Raw genomic sequence first — 22,582 nt, forward strand, 5'->3', positions numbered from 1 at the left:
TTTTCAAGAAAATGATCTGTGACCCTGTCATACCAACAAGGTGTATTTTCCAGGGACTTAATTAGTGTCCTACAACTACAGGAACTACAATAAACCCACCAGAAATAAAAGATTAATTTTTCTCTAGTTGTTTACAACAAAGAGTGTTGCTAAGATGATTAGAAGTCTCCAGCTCAACTCAGAACAGAATGCGAATTGAAAAATTGCTCACACGGAGCCTACACTAAAAGCTCGGTGATTGGCTCATTTCGATGTCAATCAAACTGGCACACAGGCTCAGACAGATCATCCAATCTGATGCAGAAAAGCCTGGCGTCCGGTAGCCTCCCACTGCCATCCAGTCCCAGAGACGCCGAGCGTCCGTGGGCGGGACAAAAAACTGCTTGTATCCAATGACTCGTCTCCGTTCAACGCATTGGGACATCCTACCCTGAACTCTCGAGAAGCTCGGCTTCCGGGCAATAGACTCTCTGCGGACGGTCGGCGTACGCCGTTTAAGCACAGCGAAGCTGCGGGAATGAATGAGAAGGGGGTCCCGTCGTATCCAGTAAGAAGAAGCTGATTCGGAACAAAAGTTGAGCACGTTGTAGCGCATATTTAGTCAATGACATGTACACACAATGAAATTTACATTCATATATTTGATCACTTATTCTTTGACATTTTAGGGGAAGCCGAGCTTCCCTTGCAGTCCGAGAGCAATCGCCACTGGTCAAAATACATGCAGACGTTCAAAATGCGTGCTCTGGATATATTTCATTTAATTAATTAAACAAATACATTTACATGCATGTATAAAAGATTCACCATTCCAACCCAACAAATGTATACATACATAACCGTTTCTTCATGCGAGCCCTCAGGAATAAGGTGGATAGGATAGTAGAGGACTCAAACAAAACAAAAAAAATATTCGCCATCTAGTGATGATTGGTGATATTACAACTTAAAACTAAAGTCGAGCCTGGCATATTTGCAGATTGTTTTTCTTTTACAATATTTTTTTTTTTTTTTTTTTTTAATCATTTGGATTTTTTTTTTTGTTATATTGATTGTTCAGTATTTTTTCAAAGATTTTTGGTGGTGGGGGGTTAAAAAAAGTAAAATACCAGAATGGTCACTCATTTTGACTTCTTTCAACTCTAGATACAATATTACTGTAGCTATGAAACAGCCATGACTAGATGATTTATTTTTTTAATGTATTATTATTGTTTATATTGAATCAAAATTAAAAGAATAAATAAATTATTGTTTGACTCCCTTTCAAGATATAATACCTATTTAAATAAATCATTTTGTGAAATGCCAGTTTTTACCATGATAATTTATACTGTAGTATTACTATATTATTATACTACTAATTATAATTCTTACACATGTATTGCTATATTACTAGTAATCATTTATTTTCAAACGTTTGGGGACCTTTAACAATGACAAACAGCAACTTCAAATGTGCTGAAAATAGGTGTTATTGAAACAGGCAGAGAAGCACCACACATTCTTTCCAGGCATGATTTATTGAAAACACACCAAATATATATTCTACAAACCATCATGTTTTTGTTATGTTGAACAAGCTTGATATTTGTATGTGGGTATTAGTAAAATTAAAGTAATACATTCTGTCACTGTGGCATCGCTGATGCTGGCTACTAAAGTTTTAGCAACTGAACTCTTCTAGGGGGGGAAAAAACCCAAAATCATCTTGAACGAGTCTAACTTTTGCACTTTTGTAAACGTTTATTGTACACTCTATTACAAGGCAGAAACCCAACGCCGATCTAAATTACTTGGGAAGGTGTGGGAGACAGAACGATACAAGCGCGTGATGGAAGGAGGCAAAGGGGAGGCCGGCAGCTTCTGGAAATCTGGCAGTTGGAGGGGAGGAATAACGTCATACAAAACACACATTTTTATCTAGCATGGAAAAAGATTAAGGCACATGATAGGCATACAACACGTTGGCTACTGAGATGTACGCTGATTTTGACAAACTTGAATCAGTTCTGTCCACACGGGGACGACTGATTCAACGTGTGCCTGTGTCCTTTTGTATTTAACAGTCCAGTTGTGTGGCTTTTCATTTGATCACTGTTTCACACAACCAGAAAGCCAATAAACTCTTTTAATGAATGTTAAATACAATTCCTTTGGTTGTGGTGCTGCAGAGGCAGTCAGAGACAGCCCGTGATGTCCCCCTCCCCTCAAGTTACTTCAGTACAGTCCAATGGAAACACAGTTTTGGGGGCACATAAAAAAAAAAAAAAAAAAAAAAAAGAATGCAGGGTATATGTTTTTAACCTCTGGAATTAAGAGTTATACATTTATTTGTAGTTTATTGAATTTTACCACAACACACACCTTTGTAAACACTGTGTAAACGCAAGCTTTTATAAAATCACGTCACAAAGAAAAACATCAATGCAGGCACATGCCATTTGCCAGGAGGACACAAGTGATGCGGAATTTCCGTCTCCGGTATGTGCTGACTCTGAGAAACTGACGCTGGAGAACACACTAGCATGGATGTTTGTGTGTGGTATTACCAAGCACAAGGGAAATGGCAAATTTACTTGATGTCACTCTGTTTTTTTTCAAGTCAACGTTGTCCACCCTGAAACTTTGTAAAAAATATATACTATGACTTCTTTTTTTTTTTTCTGTCCTTGACTTTATACAGTGTGACCTTTCAGTTTGCCATTAAAGAGTTGTATCCATTCTGCTGTTCTTTTGCTCCATGTTGATGGATTAGTTGATATCACAAAAACAGAAAAAAAACATGGCACTTAAAAAGAATATGAACATCTGTACACTTTTTTCATGCTGACAAGAATATTTTACTTCAAGAAGCACTCATGAGTGCTTGATTGTAACACAGTAGGAAGAAAAATGAAGGAATAGCAAAAATTGTATTTATAACCTGACCTCTGACCCTTGACTCATAAAACCTGTATTTTGGTCTCATGAAACAACACTGCAATCATTGTTAAAATCCTTTTTGCTTACAATATATAAATAAGTGATGGCCTGTGTAACTGGCACACCGATCCAATGTGTTTTCCAAATAATGTGGTCATAACATACTAAGAGATCAGAAAATGGGTTAAGATCTTTTTTTTTCTTTAAACAAAATAATTATATTCTGTCTTCTCGCCACCACAAAGAATATCTTTATAGACAAAAAAGCCTCATTTCCTTTCATCAAAATAAAACAGAGAGCCATTGATCAAGAAACCCAAGAGACTGTGTTGTCAAGCTGACTGCTTTCCTACCATGGTGACGAACATCTGTGGAGGTGTTGTTCATTTACATCAAGCAGTTGTTGAGATGTTGCTCCATACGTTGCCCACTCACCATCACCTTCTATTGTCCAGAGCACAACTTGCAGAATCCTCACTTTCTAAAACAAACCTCCTACTTCCAAAGCATTCCAGTGCAGCTTTCTTGAAACACGGTGAACCAAATGGGCTGTGTGTGGGTTGATGAATTTTGGGGTGCATGTTTAACCACGATGCTTCAGCTTCCTTTCCCTTAACACCCCCGCCTGAACCCAAACTAACATCCAGTGACATATCAATCAATCAACCCGCACCAGCCCACATCCAAAATATTAAACTCACACAACAAACTGAAATAACTGACAACATACCACAACTTCTGAAACGGCCATATTGAAAATAAAGCCAAACCGAAAGTATTCCTCCTTGTCACTTGTTTCCTTTCAACACACCTTCATTTCCCCTTTGTCGTCCCCTCGTCTCAATCTCACATCCATTTCTTTGCCATTGTCAACCTTGAATGCCTGGATGTCAACTGAAGATCACAACTAAGGTCAACACTGTAGAATTCACATGCTGTCCAGTGGGAATGTAGAAATGTAAAAGTAGTAGAAATAGTCACTCCATATCTTTTTTCATTGTTAACTTTTTTTCTTTGAAAAGCAAAACTGCTGGCTGCTGCTGGGTAGTCGTCGTTCCGATTGTGATTGTTACTATTTTTTTCTAATCCTTTATCTGTACAAAGTTCTACTCCAAACAAGTTCCGTCTGAAATGGCAGTGGTGATGTGAGAGATCCTCCTGCGGTCTCACTCTGTCGCTGTTTTAGGCCTGGAGTGCATCAACAAAACAAGAAGAAACATATTAGGAGAAACATAGAGATGGCTTAAAGAGGAGTTCAAGAAAACAAATGATTTTTTTTTTGTATTTTAAGTTTTGCAACAATAGGTTCTATGCCTCCACTAGTCTAAACACGGTATCTTGCTTTGGTGGAATAAGAATTAAACAGATGAATCCACCTGTTGTCATCCAGTGCAGGGGGCTGCCATTTTGACTTTCTACCGCCCTCTGCTGTTGGTTGAACTTGACGTCAAAGTGTCATCGGGCTTGCATGGTGAGCGCCCACTGATCAAATCCAGAAAACAGATGAACAGTGATGTTCGAATCACTGAAAACAGGTGGATTTATCTGCTTAAGCCTCCTTCCACCAAGGCAATATTATAATATACAGTTGTTGGTGATCAAATATTTTTTTAAGCACGATATATAAATAGAGCATCCTTTGTTGAGTTAAAATATGATCAAACTCATCAGCCCATTAACTGGCACGGGGGTTCAAGAGATACTTTGAATCACTCTGTCCAAATCTTTCAGAATTGTATCGGAGAACAATCATTCCATGATTAGGGCGATAATCAGGCTGAAGATGTCTTGGGAGGCTCTAAATAAAGTAAAAATAATAATATTGTTATTATTTTTTCAGTTCATTGTTATTGTTAACATTAACATTATTTTTGATACCACCGCTACTGTATGTATCAATTTTTTTGGTGATACTGTAGGATGAAGATGGACATATGTAACAAAATACAGAGAGAATAGATGATGATGTGGCCTTTATATGTCATGCGGAGAAAAAAGAAATCAAGGTCAGACATGGAATTTCGGACACGTGGTCAGTAGACAGAATGAGGCACAAACAAAGATAATGCTGAGAGTAAAACACAGACTAACACTGTAGCAACAAGTGAGACAATGGGACATGAAAATGGCAGTCACTAAATGTGCAGGTCTTTCTCGTTCTGTGTGTGAGTGAGTGAGTGAGTGTGTGTGTGTGTGTGTGTGTGTGTGTGTGTGTGTGTGTGTGTGTGTGTGTGTGTGTAGGAGAGTAATTATAATGTGAATCTCACAATGGGTGTGTGCATATTCTTTTTTGGCCTTTTGATTTAGGGTGCCTCGGGAGCATCCATGTGGACAGCTGACAAATGATCTCCCTTCATCATTTTGTCACCAATTTCAGTAAAGGCTGTCAAGGGAGGCAGCGAGTGGATCTCGGTGCACATTTCAAACAGGCAGCAGCTGCTGAACTGCAATCAGATTCAAAAACCTCTTTAGTTCGGTTTACCTTCTCCAGAGCAGAGAGGTACCATTAGTTTTTTTTTATTTTATTTTTTTTAAATGCTGCATTGTGGCTCCCTGAGGTGCCACAATTGGGTCAGTAGCAAAAGTGCATTACTAAAAGGGACACACACTAAGAAAATCACAACATGTAATGGGTTTCAAGAGCTGCATCAAATATTGGTCTTGTAGGTCGTATATCATATTGATAGTTTTTAGTTAAATAAGTAACAAAGTAAAGTTGTCATTCAGTTCAAAACAGACGCAGCCAAAATAATAAACAGATTTTTTTAAATGACTACCTCTTATTCAATTTCAATCAAAACTGATCAGTATTATCTGTGTAAAGCTGTGCCTCTCTTTGCTACTGGTAGTTTCATTAAATTATTCATGTGTAGGCCTACAAAATAACAATGTTAACACGCTGTCAATAACACCTGAATAAGACCCCTGGGTTGCCCCATTTCTAACCCGAATATTCGCTCATGTAAACGCGATTTGAACGAGACATTGATTTGGGTTCTGCACATGGTCTTGCTGGATCTGCAAGGAATCTTGGTCTTTGTGGTACAGGAAGTACTTGCCCGCACAGTGCCCTTGCAGTGGCGTGCCTAACTTTAATACATTGGTCCTTTTCACATTATTTTCTGTTTCTGCAGCACGGAGGGAACTGACTGCTTCGTTCCCACAGAGAGTGACATGAATATAAGGTGTTTTTTTCATGGTACAAAGTAACAAGTGGGAATGATGTCGACGTGTGTCGCCGTTAAAATCGGGTTATTCAAATATGGGAATAACTGTCTTAAATAAGATAAAAGTCCTGATCGGAGATTTTAAATATCCTATTCAGGTTTTGTTTAATTTCTTTTAGCGACATATTAACATCAGAGCAAGATTAGAACATCCACACTATTTTGTTAACATAATGATTCGTTGTTGGAGAGCTCCTCTTTGTTGAGTGTTGTTACGTAGTACCTGGATCTAGCATGCTAGGTTGGGATAAATTATGTGTAGCATCTTTAGGTTGTAAATGATAAAACTCTTAAGCGGTTAAAACACATTTTATAGAGTGAAATCAGTGAGCTGTGTGCATACAGTCCAACCGGGTGACACATTAGATGACGGTGCTCAGTGACAGACACTCTGCAAGACATGATGCGTATGTGAGAGGAAATTAGATGGAATTCAGGAGCAAATGAAGAATGAATAAGGACCGCTCAAGTCCAACTCAGGGGTGAGGGTGGTTACATCGTGATTTTCTTTTTCAGACCTACCATGCATGCATTTAGACCCAGGAATCAACAGGCTGTGGCTTAACATCACAAGCGTCCACCAGACTGACCCCAGGCCTGTTACTCCTGATATAGTGTTTCCTACTTGTGTCATTCTGTGCAATAGGACGGGTTAACAAAAAACAAAGCAAAACAAAACAGAAAGCGAAACAAAAGGAGGTCAATGCATTGGACCAATACACTCAAATATACACATGCAGCGAAGTACAGAGAAGCCGGTGTTAATTTCCTTCTGTACACAACTTACAAAGGGAAAGAAAACATACAGGACCAACATGCAAAAGAAAGAAGGAGAGATTAGTATTAATAAATACAAGTTGCACTGCTATCCGGAAAACCTGTGAGAGTTAAACGTTATTGGCACAAAAACCGTGCTGTTGCTTTGCTTTGCTTTATTATACTGATTAACCTGCTGTTTATTTTGTCGCTTAATCAATGAATCAAATGAAAAAAAAAATAAAACGTTTGAATTTCCATCCCTTTATTCCAAAACAGGGTGTTATTTCAAATTGCCAGTACACAAACATAATTATGTTTTCATAACTTGTGTGGTCCGTTATGCCAGAAAAAAAAGCTACAATTTTGATCATCCCATTCCAAAGCAAAAGAAATTATTTTATGTTGCTTCAACATAAAAGATAATCAGTCTACTTTCATGGAGGACGACAGCAATGGGATAATCTTGACTGGCACGTTAAAGTTGTCATTATTGTCAGACAAACATCTGTTATAGCCTCAGTCTTCTTATTGCCAAGGATCCGGTGGTTGCCATGAGAGGCAGTTGACGGCAGCCATTTTAATCAGTGCAAGCTTACTTCAGACTGCAAAAGCTTCCACTTAATTAACTACTGTAATGGCTCACAGATCTGAAGATATCCACAGCCCTGAGCTGCAAACGTTAGGGTTGGGCAATATATCGAGGAAAAAAAAAATTGCGACGTCACAACGAAGTCACATGCAATATGCGTATCGAAAAGACGAGTTCTTTCATTACATAATATAGATGTTATTATTTTAGTTGCATGTTAAATATCATTTTCACAATATTGAACACCCGTATCGCATATCACGTTTTTTTTCCCAGTATCATGCAATCCAAGCAGTCAGACAATTCCATCCTCTTGAAAGAATCTATCAGGTTAAAGTGCTCCAGTGAGAACACGTAGAAACATAGAAAGAGAGCAAAAGAGAGAGCCAGTGATAGACGGAGCAGGGAGGAAGAAAAAGGACGTGACAATATTTCAATGAGACATCATTACTTGGTCCTCAATGCCCTCATCCCGCGGGAGATAAAAAAAAAGTTCTGATGGTACCTTTAATGGCTCCCGCTCTGTCAAGTCCACTGAACTGTCGCCTGTCTTGTATTTGCAGTCTTTGTCCCTTTGGTCAATGCTGGAGTAACCATCTAATGAGGTCGGAGAAGGGTGGTCAACTCCATTGCACAAATGATGCATTCAGTTGCTTTAGTTGTACAGTATACTTTGTACATGAGACATGGGCTTATAACAATGTCAAGGTCACCACAACAGCTACTACAACTTAATTAGCTCAATGTTTTGTTTTGTTTTTTTACTCCTTTTTTTTTCCCATATCAATCTTCCATGGACCTGTTCTCTTGTCCCTGCCGTGCATGGGCTTATAACAATGTCAAGGTCAGGTTGTTTTTTACTCCTTTTTTTTTCCATATCAATCTTCCATGGACCTGTTCTCTTGTCCCTGCCGTATTTATTTATTTATTGACTGACAACAGGCCATTTTCATCGTTAGTTATAGGGTTACTATGAAATGCTTAGCAGGAATGACCCTAACTCTCTATCAATGGCCGCTTTGAAATTAGGGCAAATTACACTGTTATCAGCAGAGCATGTCCACCATGCCTGAGCAACGTGCTGCGAGCAAAGCGAGGCTTTGCGTCGTCACACAAACTTCCTGTGAGATTTCAAATGAAATCCTGATGATTCATTTTTCAGTAGAAGGTCGCTGGGCATCCATTTTGAGCATGATTATTATTTGGCATCGAGAAATCATTTAATCCAGAGGTGTCAAACTCAAGGCCCGGGGGCCTGATCTGGCCCACCACATCATTTTACGTGGCCCGCAAAAGCAGATCAAACATGTCAACTTCCATGATGCTTTCTAAAATGTCTACCAAAAATGTTAACTCTCATATGTTATCAATAGGAGAGATATTCTAAGTTACCAAAACCTTCATGACAGGAACTTAAACAGGAGTTTAATCAGCCGTTATTCTTGATTTCTCAATATGGTTTCAGTCATAACGGCCCTCCAAGGGAAACGGTGACTAAAATGTGGCCTGCGACAAAAATTAGTTTGACCCCTGATTTAATCAGTCACTGAACCCATCAGAAATAATGTACAGATGATTTGGACCATTCGGTGAGAATATTCAAACACTTTGGTATCTTTGCTGCATTCAGTGGATCAGACGGTGTACTTTCAAAACCAAGCAGCCGGCACATCTTAAACAAGGGATTATCATGCTGTTTCAATATGATGATCAGGTGAAACTACCTGGGCACGCAATATTTGCATTCATTTCTACGTGGTGGAAATAGGTTGGCTCAAAATTATGATTAACCTTTTAGGTCACAGGTGTCGAAGTCCGGTCCTCGAGGGCCGGTGTCCTGCATGTTTTCCATCCCTCCCTGCTGCAACACACCTGATTCAAATGATCAGGATCACTATCAGGCTCCGATAGAGCTTGCTGATGAACTGATCATTTGGATCAGGTGTGTTGCACGGCCCTCGAGGACCGGACTTTGACACTAACCTTTTAGGTCATGCACTCAATTTAAAGATATTACACTGAGCTCTCACGAAATGGAAAACATTCTTATGTGAGTTCCATATTTACATAAGAAATGTAATGTTTGACTTGACTGTACTCATCATCCAGGAGAACAGGGAGGATGGAAGGAAGGTAGGTAAATCGTCATTTAAAAAAAATGTTTAAACACAGGTTTAACCAACAAAGAAGAGCCGATTTGCTGTATGTATGATATTGTGAGATTGTAGTGAACCCCTTTATTTTTGGGTAGCCCAGACTATGCAAACATCTTGTCAAGAGAGGGGCCCTACACAAAGCATCAATCAGCACTACACCTATTGACCCACATGCAGCTACCATGCTGAGATCACGATTTTTGACTTTTAGAGCAAAATCCTCCTCTTGGCAATGGTTCAAGGTACAGTAATGTGTTAACTCTCATATGTTATCAATAGGAGAGATATTCTAAGTTACCAAAACCTTCATGACAGGAACTTAAACAGGAGTTTAATCAGCCGTTATTCTTGATTTCTCAATATGGTTTCAGTCATAACGGCCCTCCAAGGGAAACGGTGACTAAAATGTGGCCTGCGACAAAAATTAGTTTGACCCCTGATTTAATCAGTCACTGAACCCATCAGAAATAATGTACAGATGATTTGGACCATTCGGTGAGAATATTCAAACACTTTGGTATCTTTGCTGCATTCAGTGGATCAGACGGTGTACTTTCAAAACCAAGCAGCCGGCACATCTTAAACAAGGGATTATCATGCTGTTTCAATATGACGATCAGGTGAAACTACCTGGGCACGCAATATTTGCATTCATTTCTACGTGGTGGAAATAGGTTGGCTCAAAATTATGACTAACCTTTTAGGTCATGCACTCAATTTAAAGATATTACACTGAGCTCTCACGAAATGGAAAACATTCTTATGTGAGTTCCATATTTACATAAGAAATGTAATGTTTGACTTGACTGTACTCATCATCCAGGAGAACAGGGAGGATGGAAGGAAGGTAGGTAAATCGTCATTTAAAAAAAATGTTTAAACACAGGTTTAACCAACAAAGAAGAGCCGATTTGCTGTATGTATGATATTGTGAGATTGTAGTGAACCCCTTTATTTTTGGGTAGCCCAGACTATGCAAACATCTTGTCAAGAGAGGGGCCCTACACAAAGCATCAATCAGCACTACACCTTATTGACCCACATGCAGCCACCATGCTGAGATCACGATTTTTGACTTATAGAGCAAAATCCTCCTCTTGGCAATGGTTCAAAGTACAGTAATGTCGAATTCGTTTTAAATGGAGAAGGGGAAAAAAAGAGCGGTCTGAGGGGTGCTGGCACTCCTTTGCCTGATGACAATAATGCAGTCTGCCTTTTACTGGGACCCAGCTCATCCATCGCTTTTATACCATCACCGCCACATTTTCGGGTGCCTGAAACACACTCATATGCTCTTTGTACACATGTGCTATATGCGTACCTACAAGCTAGTGAGCCAAAATGATGCTTTTCAAAGAAATAGGTATCGGTTGGTGACCGATAAGAGCGGGGGCAGGCTATGATTCACATCGACCTGTATGGATGGATGGATTCAATGCAAAAAGAAGGCAGGAAAGATTAAGATTTGAAGCAACATTCCTACAATTCTTTTGACTCCTCTGTCAGAGATGTTTGCTGCTCGGCCAGTGTCCACCATATTCCCATAAATACTCATTAGTAAGTATTCCCATTTTTGTGTTGTTGAGACAGAATTTCAATTTCATTACACCTGACCTGATTTCATTAACATTAATTAGGGTGGGGGGGGGGGGTGAAGAAGAAGAAAAAGAAACGTTTGGGTACAACAATCAACAGAACATTTTCTGAACCACCTCTTAATACCTGCCTGATATCAGATCAGATGCATATGAACTGCAAGTGATGATCACAACGCGAGTGTGTGTGTGTGTGTGTGTGTGTGTGTGTGTGTGTGTGTAATAATTAATAAAAAGAATTAATGGAAGTTAATATTCATGACCTGTTCAGAGACTTTAATTAGAATGAAGTGGCTTAAAGTTACAGTCGCTTTGTCAGTTTTGGTCTCTTAATAGGATTTGTTCACAATACAGCAACATTGAATATTGCCCGATTTATGCTTCAAATTAGAAAGTACACCCTCGACGTGATCAATTTTAATTCCTTCATCTATGTCATGGAAATTATTTGTGTGTGTGTGTGTGTGTGTGTGTGTATGTGTGTGTGTGTGTGTGTGTGTGTGTTTGTGTGTTTGTGTGTTTGTGGTGGTTCCTTTTGGGGTTGCTGTCACCATGGGCTGAAAGAGAATTGTTGTTCCACATTTTATTATTACTGCATATTTTATGAGCAAATAAAATGCCATTCAGTTACTTGGCGAAAGTCCTTGGTGAAATTTATGGATATTCACGATCATGAAGGTAGTTACAGATGTACTGTGTATAAGCTCCCCTCAGTTTCTTTGTTGGGTACAACAGCACAAGCTAATGAAATCCATTTATAGAGCCGCATTGAGCATATTGCCTTTAAAAAGACAGTGTTGCTAGTTTGCCACTCTCATTTAGCTACAGTAAACAATAAAGTAACCCAATTATTTGAAATAATCGGTGTGATGCATTGCAGTTTTTGACTGAGCACAATTATAGATAGCCTATCAATAAAATAATTCATTGTGACAAGTAAAACCGATGAATACAATTTTGTAACAGCATGATTTTTATTTTTTTATGTGTATATTTTTTAAATTTTAAGTTCAGTTTGAAGGGCATAGAATTTTTTTGTGAAAGATAACATCCACAGACATATGCTGTACCTGGAAATGGCTCTTGTTCCAGCCATCCTTTGTCAAAGCGTTCCTTAGTTCCTTATAACTCCACACGGTCTGCAGCACGTGAGATGCGGCCTTTGTCTCTCTGGCTGATTGGCTGCGAGGGCAAAAAAAACAAGTGGAAATAAATCACAAAATGCCCTGGAGAGAGAGAGAGCGAGAGTCATAACGTCCCTCGACTGCACCTCCACCCGAGTGACATGAAAAGTGTACTAGCAACAATCGAGCTAGTACTTGGAGTGGCTCCAGGCACTTTGTTTTTAATTTCAAGGCTTTAATGAGATGCTTGTGAGCCACCAGCATTAATTACACCTAAAAAAGCTCTAACTTGAAAGAAACACAATCTCATTAGATGTGAAAAGACACATAAGTAGTTGGTCTGTGGATAAACTGTCTCAACTCATTTAAAGTGGCTCTTTGTGTGATCAATACTTTGTCACAGAAACACTCCACATTGACAAGGGCATCTATGAAGAGTGTGGTGAAATTTGCTTTGTGACATTTTAGAAGCGCAAAGCTGTGACGCTGCTTTGAATATCTCCCTTCATATACGATTGCCAAGATGATGGCTTGCTGGACAGATGGATGGAGTGTGTTTGCGTGAGACAGAGCGGGAGAGGGAGGGAAAAAAAGAGAAAGATAGAAGAGAATATATCGCTGCTCCATGCTTGACCTTGGACATCAAACTGCTTCCGGGGTGAGAGGGCGCGGGCGTGTATGTCGTCGCTTCTCACTCCGAGACATTGTATTTTTTATTGTCTGTACAGTGTCCTTGGGTGGCATGAAAGGCGCTTTTAAATAGAATGTATTATTATTATTATTATCAAATACAATACTTCTTATGAGTATAAAGATAAAGTGTCATCAATAAATTGAATCTTTGGCAAATTTGCAACATGTGCATATAATACAGAGAACATAGTTCTCATACAGTTCTGCTGACTTTTATGGTTTGTACAGCAGAGTAACTAGAAGGGAAATGAGTTGACTTGTCGACTAAACTACTCCTCCATGACGTTTAGAGCGTGATGTCGACTAGTCGACAATCGAGTTTTTGGCTTGAGGAGGAGGCAGAGGATCTTACAGTATCAGATGAGTGCGCTGAAAGTATTTAGTTTGCGACGTTAACTGATTTAAATTGTCGTCTGTTTCTTCATGCGTAGTTTTGTCAAATGTAAGTAAAGGTGAGAAAAGCCAAGCTCCAACAGGAGCTTGACCAATCTTTCAAAGTGGAAGAAGAGTGAGGAGTTCCACTGCACACAAATGAGTCCATGATTATTTGCAAACGCTTGATTCCCATCATGCAGAACGCATTGCTGTGGTGTGCAAATGTTAACATGTTAATCCCAGTGTATGAGCTGTGGTGTGAATATAGATGACTGCAAAGCATTAGCCCCTCCTGAAATGTTTTAAAAGCTTTAGAGCTATGCTGAAAAAGGTATCAATGACACGATGAAACATTTTAGTCCATCTCATTTGTGTGATCTTTGATAAATCCTCGTGCTGATGGAACAGAAAGAGACATATAGGGCACCTGGTCCGGTTGATGGCGACGAGCTTTTCGATGGCCTGGGCCTGAATAAGAGATCGGGCGTTTTCGGAACTGTCTGTGACAATCTCGTGGATGGTGTTGAGGATGGCCACCACAGTATCCTCCTCCAAATTCTTGGCTGGCCGCTGCTGGCCGCTGGGCAAATTACTGACCAAGTCCCGCATTGCATAACTTCCTATTAATAAATAATAATAATGACAAAAAAAAAGTTATTCCCGATAAAAATAATTGGAAATGTGGTTCCAAATGTACAGTTCAATGTGTAGTACACAGAAGTCTGTTAATAGCCATTCGTCAGAAATTATCAGGCAGGTTGTTGCTTGTTGATCAATAAAATATCTTAAAACATTTTACTCAACCATTAAAACACATGGAAAAAAAAAGAAAAACAAAATGACACAAAATCCCCACAGTATTGAGTATGTGTGTGTACTTCCACACTGGCTCGAGTGTTTACCAATTAGGTCCTTGTTGCGGCGGTCGATGGAGAGGTTGCGCAGGGCGATAGCCACAGCTCGGACTACCTTGTCAGAGTCGGAGCGCAACAGCTCCACCAGTATAGGGAGACCTTTCTCTTTACGCACTGTGGCCCGGATGTAGTTGGACCACTGTGGGGGGGAGGGGGGGGGGCAGGGGGCCAGAGGTGAGCACTGTTATAGTTTGAACAATCACTTTTTTGGGGGTGGCATAGAGTGCCCGACAAAATTGCAGGAACAACTGGACAATGTTCTTTGTATAATTGACAACACTGCAATAATGTAATAAACACACCGTCTCGACTAATTCAAAATACCACACAGGGACTTTAAATTTGTCGAAATTCTACCATGACATTTTTGTAAAATAATAGCTACATTTGATGTGAAAGACAAAAGAGAAAAAGAGTTGTATTTCAACCTATCCTTGGAAAGTAATCTGTTAGATATATTGGAGCCACAAGATGGCAGTATTTTCACGCGAAAACACCAATAAGGTGGTTTAAGGTTTGAATTTTGAGAACCAGATCAGCCCAAGGAGAGAGCACAGGCTTAGTCCGGCAGCCAGATGTGACAAATGTATAAGCAGCTCTACTTGCTGCTGAATCAAACCTTGGGACCTGCTGATCGGCTTCCACAGGAAAAAAAACGTGGTAAAGGAGAAAAGGATTTGTCCTCAAAATGACCACCTTTACTAGGAATCACACCAGCACAACTAATGAGAGGATAAAATGTGACAATAAGCGATGCATTAAAATGAACCCCTTATTTGATTATTACAAAGTCGCTGGGGTTGTCTTCTGATGACAAGATCATACGACTGAAAGGTCTCACTGCCCTGATGGCTGCTGCGGGCTCAATACACGTGTATTAAAAAAATAGCATAGTCTTTGATTGAATCTACAAAAATAGACTTTTCAGTTTATAATTCACAGCTGCTTTCAAACCAGGCACTCTCTCAGTATATCTCTTGCTGCTTTAATAGGAATCAATGTCTGATCCTGGCCACGGATTTTCTTATCTCCTTGATAAATACAGGCAAAAAGCTAACACTGTTTGCATTTTTATCATAGCGCTATTAGAATTACTCGATTACACTCTGTACTTAGGATGTGTATCTTTAGCTCATGCACTTTTTTTATAGTATATATTTTTAGGGGTGTTCCAATGAAGCATTTATGCTAATTCAGATACTGATCATCCATGAGTGAGATTGGCTGAAACTGATGCCGATTACCTGGATAGGCTACGCATTTTTTCATTTTAGAGGTGCTCACTAATGATTCATTGATTAATCTGTCAATTACTTTTTCTCTTACTTGATGAAACAGAAAAATGAATCTATCCACATTTCCATACCTTTATTTTACAAAATCAGGTCATTATTTGAAATTGACAGTGGAGAAAATGCACAAACACATTCTGATTCAGTTACTGGCTTGGTCTGTAACATGTGCAGTAGGCTGCACTCTCCAAAGTACAAGCTCTAGGTGATCGATTTTGTGTTTGGCACTGACAGGCAATGATCAACATATGATCAGTGGCCGATCGATAGGAGCACTATTCTTTTTTTTTTTTTTTTTTTTTAAAACAACTACAGTATAGTGCTTTTGGACGTTTCCCAAACATTTATCAACTAATGTCCCAATTTTGTAAAATATAATAAAAAAAAAAAAAAAACATTGTAGTTAGGGCTGAACGATTAATCGAAATCCAAACATTGTTTCGATTATTTTCCAGTAATGTGCTGAACGGCGCGGCGCGTGTACAAGTTCCCGACATTGTGAAAGTACCCTGAATGTACCCTTTTGCACGCGTAGCAATCTTGTTGTGTGGGTGATTCTGTCGTCGATCCCAGGTAAGCCCAGTGTAAACCCATAAATATAAATATGATAAAGAGATAGTGGTGATGAATATTCAAGTTTTCAATGTGTGCTAAAATGGAAGGCACCAAAGGTGTGGATGTACCAGATTGAAAATGTAAGAGGCTTGAATTTTACATTATATTTCCAAGGTCAGTTTGTACTTGACAGAAAGAATAGAGTGTACAAGAATAAAGTGTTCAACATGCAGGGATAAAGGGCATGAGGTTGTGATGACAGTTTCGAGTAGTAATACTAAATATAATTTATGAATACTCATTTTAGTAATTGCGGTTTCAATCTCAATCAATCGTGATTATGCTTTTTTTTTCAAAATCGTCCAGCACTAAATGTACTTATAAAAATAAATATGACAAACTTGGTGTCTGGTGTACCGTCCCCACACCCTTGCACTCACAGTCCATTGCCCAGCACCAAGGTTCTGCAGAGCCCCAGCAGCAGCCTCCAGGGTGTTGAAGTTTTGGCTCTCGGTAAGCAGCGATAAATAGAGTCTCACCACTTCTGGTTGATAAAGAAGCTCGAAACCTAGAAGCAGACATACGCATGATTAGGACTCCTATAAAGATAGCCTTGGCATCTCATATTTGCCAACCCCCGCCAGTAATTCTTTGACGCGACATCACCGCTAACAATGGTATTCAAGTTTAATGACAGTCAATACTTTAGAAAGACAAACGAGGAGGAGAACACCAGGAGAAGATTATTGATCCGACAAGCCCACAGTTTGGGATGCTTTGATGTCGCTTGCACAAAACACATCCACCACCGTTAATCATTAGGCCTCCCTGTGATGGGAACATAATTACATTATCAGCTATTAGACAAGGCAGACACGGAGATGGACAGGCAAACCGGCATGGAATCTCAAAGCCCGCAGTGATTTTCCAAGTGACACACAAATGAGATTTCGGACAGTTTTAGCTGTCAAGGTCATTCAGAAGTGTTCACATTATATTATTATAAATGAAAGCATTACACTAGTGTGTGGAAGCTGAAGTCAATTTCATTATTTCCTGTACAATGACAGGATATTCTATTCAACTGTAAAAAGCACAACCTATTTGTACACATTAAGGGTGTACATATTAAAGCGACTCAAAGCAACACCAAAGCACTTAGCAGATCCATGTATGTTTCTTGTTTAACAGAAGGAGATGGTGGACTCAGTAGCAAACAGAGAAATGAATGGATGAAATAAAAACCTGGAGTGTGGTCAGGGGAGCCTGCTATTAGAAATTGTGACTTCAGCAGACATGTGCAGACCACTCACTGCTGATGCAGACACAACAAAATAAACATTTGATCAAAAGCAGCCTGTTATTCACAAGAGGAAAGGGAGAGTTTGCAATTGGTCTCCTGGCTCAAATTAGAAAATAGGATCCGAGAGTATGTCTTCTTGGTTCTATTTAAAAGCTCCTATATTTTTATATGGGTAGGGATACAGAGTAAAGTAACCTTTTGGTTGGCATAAACATCATACCAGAGGTTAAGTGAATTTCTAGAGTTATAAGGGAGCTGGAGGATGATGCATGAGACTAACATGCAAAGAATCACTCAAACTGCATTCTAAAAGTTGGCCTTAACATGACACACCCGAGAATGTCTCAAGAGCTTCACAATATTAAGTCCTAAAACAAACACCTTATTTGTACAAGCACCGCACACAGTTCTGGAAAAAAAAAGGAGCAGCAGCTGGTAAAAATGTAATGGATTATCCGATACGGGAATATGACACTCTAAATCAACTCTTCGCTCACACAAACAGCACTCAGACTCTGCCATTGGCATTCCTGTGGGGTGGTTTCATTGCAAAAACACCCGGAACTCTAATAATACACCCAGACATGGCGCCACAAACACGAGGGCCATTGCTTGTCACAAAGTGATTCTCATCAGTCAAACAGGTACAAGCCTCAGCCTCAAAACAATCGCTCTGCAGTTTTGTTTTGCTCTCCGGGGGGAGAAATGGAGGTAGAGCATCAAGATGAGTGACAGATGGAAAAACAAACAACAGGACAGAAAATAATCCCTCTATCTTGGAACAGACTTAACCTTTGCAGTCCTGACTTACAGTTATCTCAAACATTAGTCACATATATTTTTTTTCTCTCACTTTGGCAGGGGCAGAATGTTGAAGACCGCGTAACAAGAAATACTTGAACACACGTTTTTTTTTCCTTGTTGTTTTTAATTGTACTGCATGTATTGTTTCAGTTGGCAAAACTGGAGTTGTTGACTCTCCACTCTCACGCCACATTTGCATCCCCTGCACATTTGACCCCACCAGCTTGCTTTCATGTCTTTATCCAAATTTATGCAGCCACATGGGAAACTAATGAAGAGACTTGAAGGGTAGAGCCACAGAAAGGCAACAACTTACGGTGTCATTACAAGAGCTGTGCGCTGCTTGTTTAATAAGGGCACTGCTAGGCTCGTTACATACCAAATGATCAGCTGTGGAACTCTGTAAACAAAACCAAGTCAATTGGTAAGAGCTTTAGGGTTTTAGGAAAGCCACCTGTTTTACCTGAGCCACATCACCTTGAGGGGGATAACAATTAGGGATGGAGCTCATCAGAATATACATCTAGTTATTTGACATGAAAGTGTCATGGTTCGGACAAACCGTATAATGTTTTTGGATCCCAGAATAGTAGACGCTAGACAAAACTCCGTAACAAAAAATATTTAAGACAAAAACGCACTGACAAAGTAGAAACATAAAGCGCTGGTCAAATAAGGACCAGAAAAATACAAACAATACGATAACCAAAAGCGCTTGGAAAAAAGGCAAGGAAGAAAATAACCCGAGACTACAAACGAAATGCAAAGTACTCAATTCACGTAAGCAATGAACAATTAACAAAAACAAAAACCACCTGCTGACGAAGCCAAGAACAGGAACATGACAGAAAGTAAACCTGCTGTCATGCGGTTAGTCTTTTGCTTCCCGAAGGTATCACAGATTTGAAAGTGATTGTGTTTTTTGGGCTTTTTACAAAAGACAGACAAGTTGTGCACCTTCAGTTGACATGACAGTAATTTTTGGGGGGTATATTTAGAATGTAAACTATTATATCGGCAATTGTATGTTGTATGAGGCAATTGACATTATATCGGGGTGTTTACTAATCATACATTTTTCCTATGCCCGACCTGTCATGTCAGTGATCCTGGAAATAGTGAGTTTGGACTGTCTAACAATTAGTGACAGCTAATTCAACAATTCAACTATTTTCCCCAGGGGTCCCCAACATGGTGGTCCAGAAGACACTGCGATTTCCTTGGAATTTTGTAGAAGTGAGCTTTTAAAAAATGTGAACATTGGCAGAGATTTATAGAAATAATGTGTTGCATATTGACATTTATCTGTTCCCCAATTATGATGGCAAATTATCAACATGGTTAGTGTTATTAGTCATTAAAAAACATATTTATGTAATTAATAAAGGTAATTTGAGCAAATTTGTTTGTTCAAAAGTGTGTATCAAACTGGTAGCGATTCACATGAATCAGTTACCAAGAAGTAGTTCGAAGATTCAAAAAGGTTGGTTACTCCTGCTTTACTCCTTAGTGTAGGGTTGTTATGATTTCACTTGCAACGTTTATGCATCAATGTGTTGCACTAAATTTGCAATGTATGTTAAATCTAGATGTGAGTCAGACAGAAGTTTTGTATTACAAACTGTCTTTCGAGAACTCTGCTATCATGTATATTGTGGTAAAGCCCCTGGTTAGAATGTGAGCTTCATAGAACACAAACTCTGACCCAAGTATGCTGAATCAATTTAGAGCATCCAAGTATCCCCAACCAAAGCTTGAGGGAAAGTTTGATTGAAGCTTATCTTAAAAAAAAAAAAAAAACAGTTTGTCTTCAAAGGTATTCCTCCTACATTCCCCTTCATATGTTCAGCAACCAGGAGTCAAAGCTTCATTCCATCCCCTGGTACCCATTTGGACGGTCCTGTAGATTGGCACCTCGACAGGCAGCCCCAGGGCAGGGGACATTAGCATAACCGTACTGCAGTTGGCCTAGGTTTTGTTGGATGCTGACAAAGGAAAGCGGAAAGCGACTGCAAGACTGTGTCTTACACAGCTGCCCATCAGCTTCGGGTCACAAAGATGTCCTGGTGTGATGGGATGGTTGAGGGGAAGTGACAGTTGGGGGATGCGTTATAGAGTGCCAAAAGAGACAAATAGACAGCTCAGACCCCCTATCTTGTACTTTCTCCAAATCCGCCTTTCAACATCAGGTGTCCATCGCCACTTTGACCAAAATTTCCAGCCAATGAAAGGCTATTTTAGCACAACGGGAAACCATTGTAGCTCGCTGTTGCTGCAGTGACAGCTTAGTACTTCACAATCAAATCCGACTGTGGGATTTTTTAACCAAGCAGGACAAACTGACGAAAGTAGCCAAAAACACGCTGACAAGGTGACTTTAAACTGAAAGGGTGGTCCAAACACTATTGATAAAATCCAAGAGTACTACTACATATTGATTTATACATATTCCGTGCGCTGAAAACTTGACTCGTTTTTCCAGTGTCTCTAGCTGTGGGGTTGCACAAATGTGTTGCGACCAACGCAATGTAGTTCAATCGCTTATTAAGGACGCCTAAAATAAAAACGACTTAATTATGCTGACAATGTATTATACGGCGCCTGTTGCCAGCATTTAGCAGTGGCTCCTGCGTTGGCGGATCCAGCACTGAAACCAACTGTGTATTTGGTAATGTTTTCACAGAATGACAAAAATTGAAACGTGAAACATGAAAGAATGTAAGAATCTGCTTCCATACTCGCACCATTTAGTTTGCAGATTTCTTGTTTGTTTTCCCCCTTTGTTGCGATTCATATGGTTATTAATGCTGGTATCTACCAATTATGAACTCTGGTGCCTACCAATTCAACCGGTTGGACTGGTAACTTCAAAATACTCCTCTTCACATTCAAAGCCATCCATAACCTTGCCCCCCCCCATCTGTCGGACCTTCTTCAAATTTCCGTTCCCTCTCGTTCCCTTAGGTCCTCAGCCTCCCTCCACCTCTGTGTACCCTCTGCCCGTCTCAGCACGGTGGGATGCAGAGCTTTCAGCCGCTCTGCCCCCAAACTCTGGAACTCACTCCCACCCGACATCCGAAATATTGACTCTCTTCCTATATTCATATTCAAATCATCTCAAAACCCACCTATTGAAAATTGCATATTCAGTTTAAACTCATCCCTTTTTATTATTTATAATTTTATCTGTGGTTTTATTGCTCTTTTTTGATTGTAAAAGTGTCCTTGGGTATTTTGAAAGGCGCTTATAAATAAAATGTATTATTATTATTATTATTATTAGTTCAAAGAAATTCGAATGCATTCAGTTGTGGTGATACCCTGAACTGATACAATTAGCAAATTGTGACAGATGAAATCACTGACGAAATATTTAATTGTTGGTAAATATGTATCCACTTGGCATGTCATCATGCTTAATGTTTGCTGCCATATTTTGTTCATACACTCGATAGAATGCATGTTTCTTAACATCTCTGCAGGAGCACTCTGTTTGCCGGTGTATTCGATCCTAAATACTCCAACATTGTTTGTCATCATAATATTGCGCTTTCAGTGGACCAGTAATAATAATAAGAAGAATAATAAGAATAATAAGAATAATTACACACTCATAAACCAATGGGAGGCTGTTGCCACGTAAGACACCGCCAGGTCCATTGGGATCAACTTAGTGTTGACTATCTCGCTGAAGGACACTTCAAGGTGGTCACAAGGGTTTAAGATTGAACTCACAACCTTCAGGTTGGGAGACGACCGCTCTAGCATTGAGCCACGCCGCCCCAAAAAGGAGAAACATTTGTAAATCCATCCATACAGACAGACAGATAGATATATACAAACTGAATCATCTTTCAGTTCTTGTCTATATTTCTTTCAGCGCTATATCAATTTTATAATAAATACCCGGTATATGTCAAGTATATCATAATTGACATACAGTATACTCGATTCAGTGTAATCTGAGGAAATGTTAAAGTCCCCAAAAAGCGCACACACCTCAACTATGAATTTACCGTCCCCTTGGATGCCTATTAGAGTAACAAAATCAGCACGAATCTGATTATTATGCTGGGCAAATGCTGAATCCTGATTAAGAAGCACGCTGATTTCCCATCCCCCTTGACTCCGCTGGAGTGGTGCACCAGAGCCTTCCCTCCGGTCCCTCTCTCTCCGAGTAGACCGAGCATTCAGAATGCACGATGCCTGTTGTGATGGTGGCTGACAGTGAAAGGATTTGCTGTCTCTGGATTGGTGTCAGCAAGCATCCC

The 22,582-nt window shown here is 39.6% G+C and overlaps 1 protein-coding gene across 1 annotated transcript in view; it reads right to left on the minus strand.

Annotated features, from left to right (window-relative positions):
- Positions 1-1,504: 1,504 nt before the first annotated feature.
- The window catches only part of arvcfb (ARVCF delta catenin family member b), a 189,839-nt gene continuing 168,761 nt past the window's right edge, over positions 1,505-22,582 (minus strand). Inside the window, exons 12-19 of the mRNA XM_019885104.1 lie at positions 16,645-16,772; positions 14,346-14,496; positions 13,871-14,063; positions 12,322-12,433; positions 11,773-11,808; positions 8,006-8,137; positions 6,675-6,787; positions 1,505-4,113 (exon numbers count right to left, since the gene is read on the minus strand). Coding sequence (XP_019740663.1) covers positions 6,686-6,787; positions 8,006-8,137; positions 11,773-11,808; positions 12,322-12,433; positions 13,871-14,063; positions 14,346-14,496; positions 16,645-16,772 — 854 coding nt within the window. The 3' untranslated portion in view covers positions 1,505-4,113; positions 6,675-6,685. The remainder of the gene's footprint in view (positions 4,114-6,674; positions 6,788-8,005; positions 8,138-11,772; positions 11,809-12,321; positions 12,434-13,870; positions 14,064-14,345; positions 14,497-16,644; positions 16,773-22,582) is intronic.

This window comes from Hippocampus comes, unplaced genomic scaffold (assembly GCF_001891065.2).
Source record: "Hippocampus comes isolate QL1 unplaced genomic scaffold, H_comes_QL1_v1.1 scaffold45, whole genome shotgun sequence".
NCBI classification, from domain to species: Eukaryota; Metazoa; Chordata; class Actinopteri; order Syngnathiformes; family Syngnathidae; genus Hippocampus; species Hippocampus comes.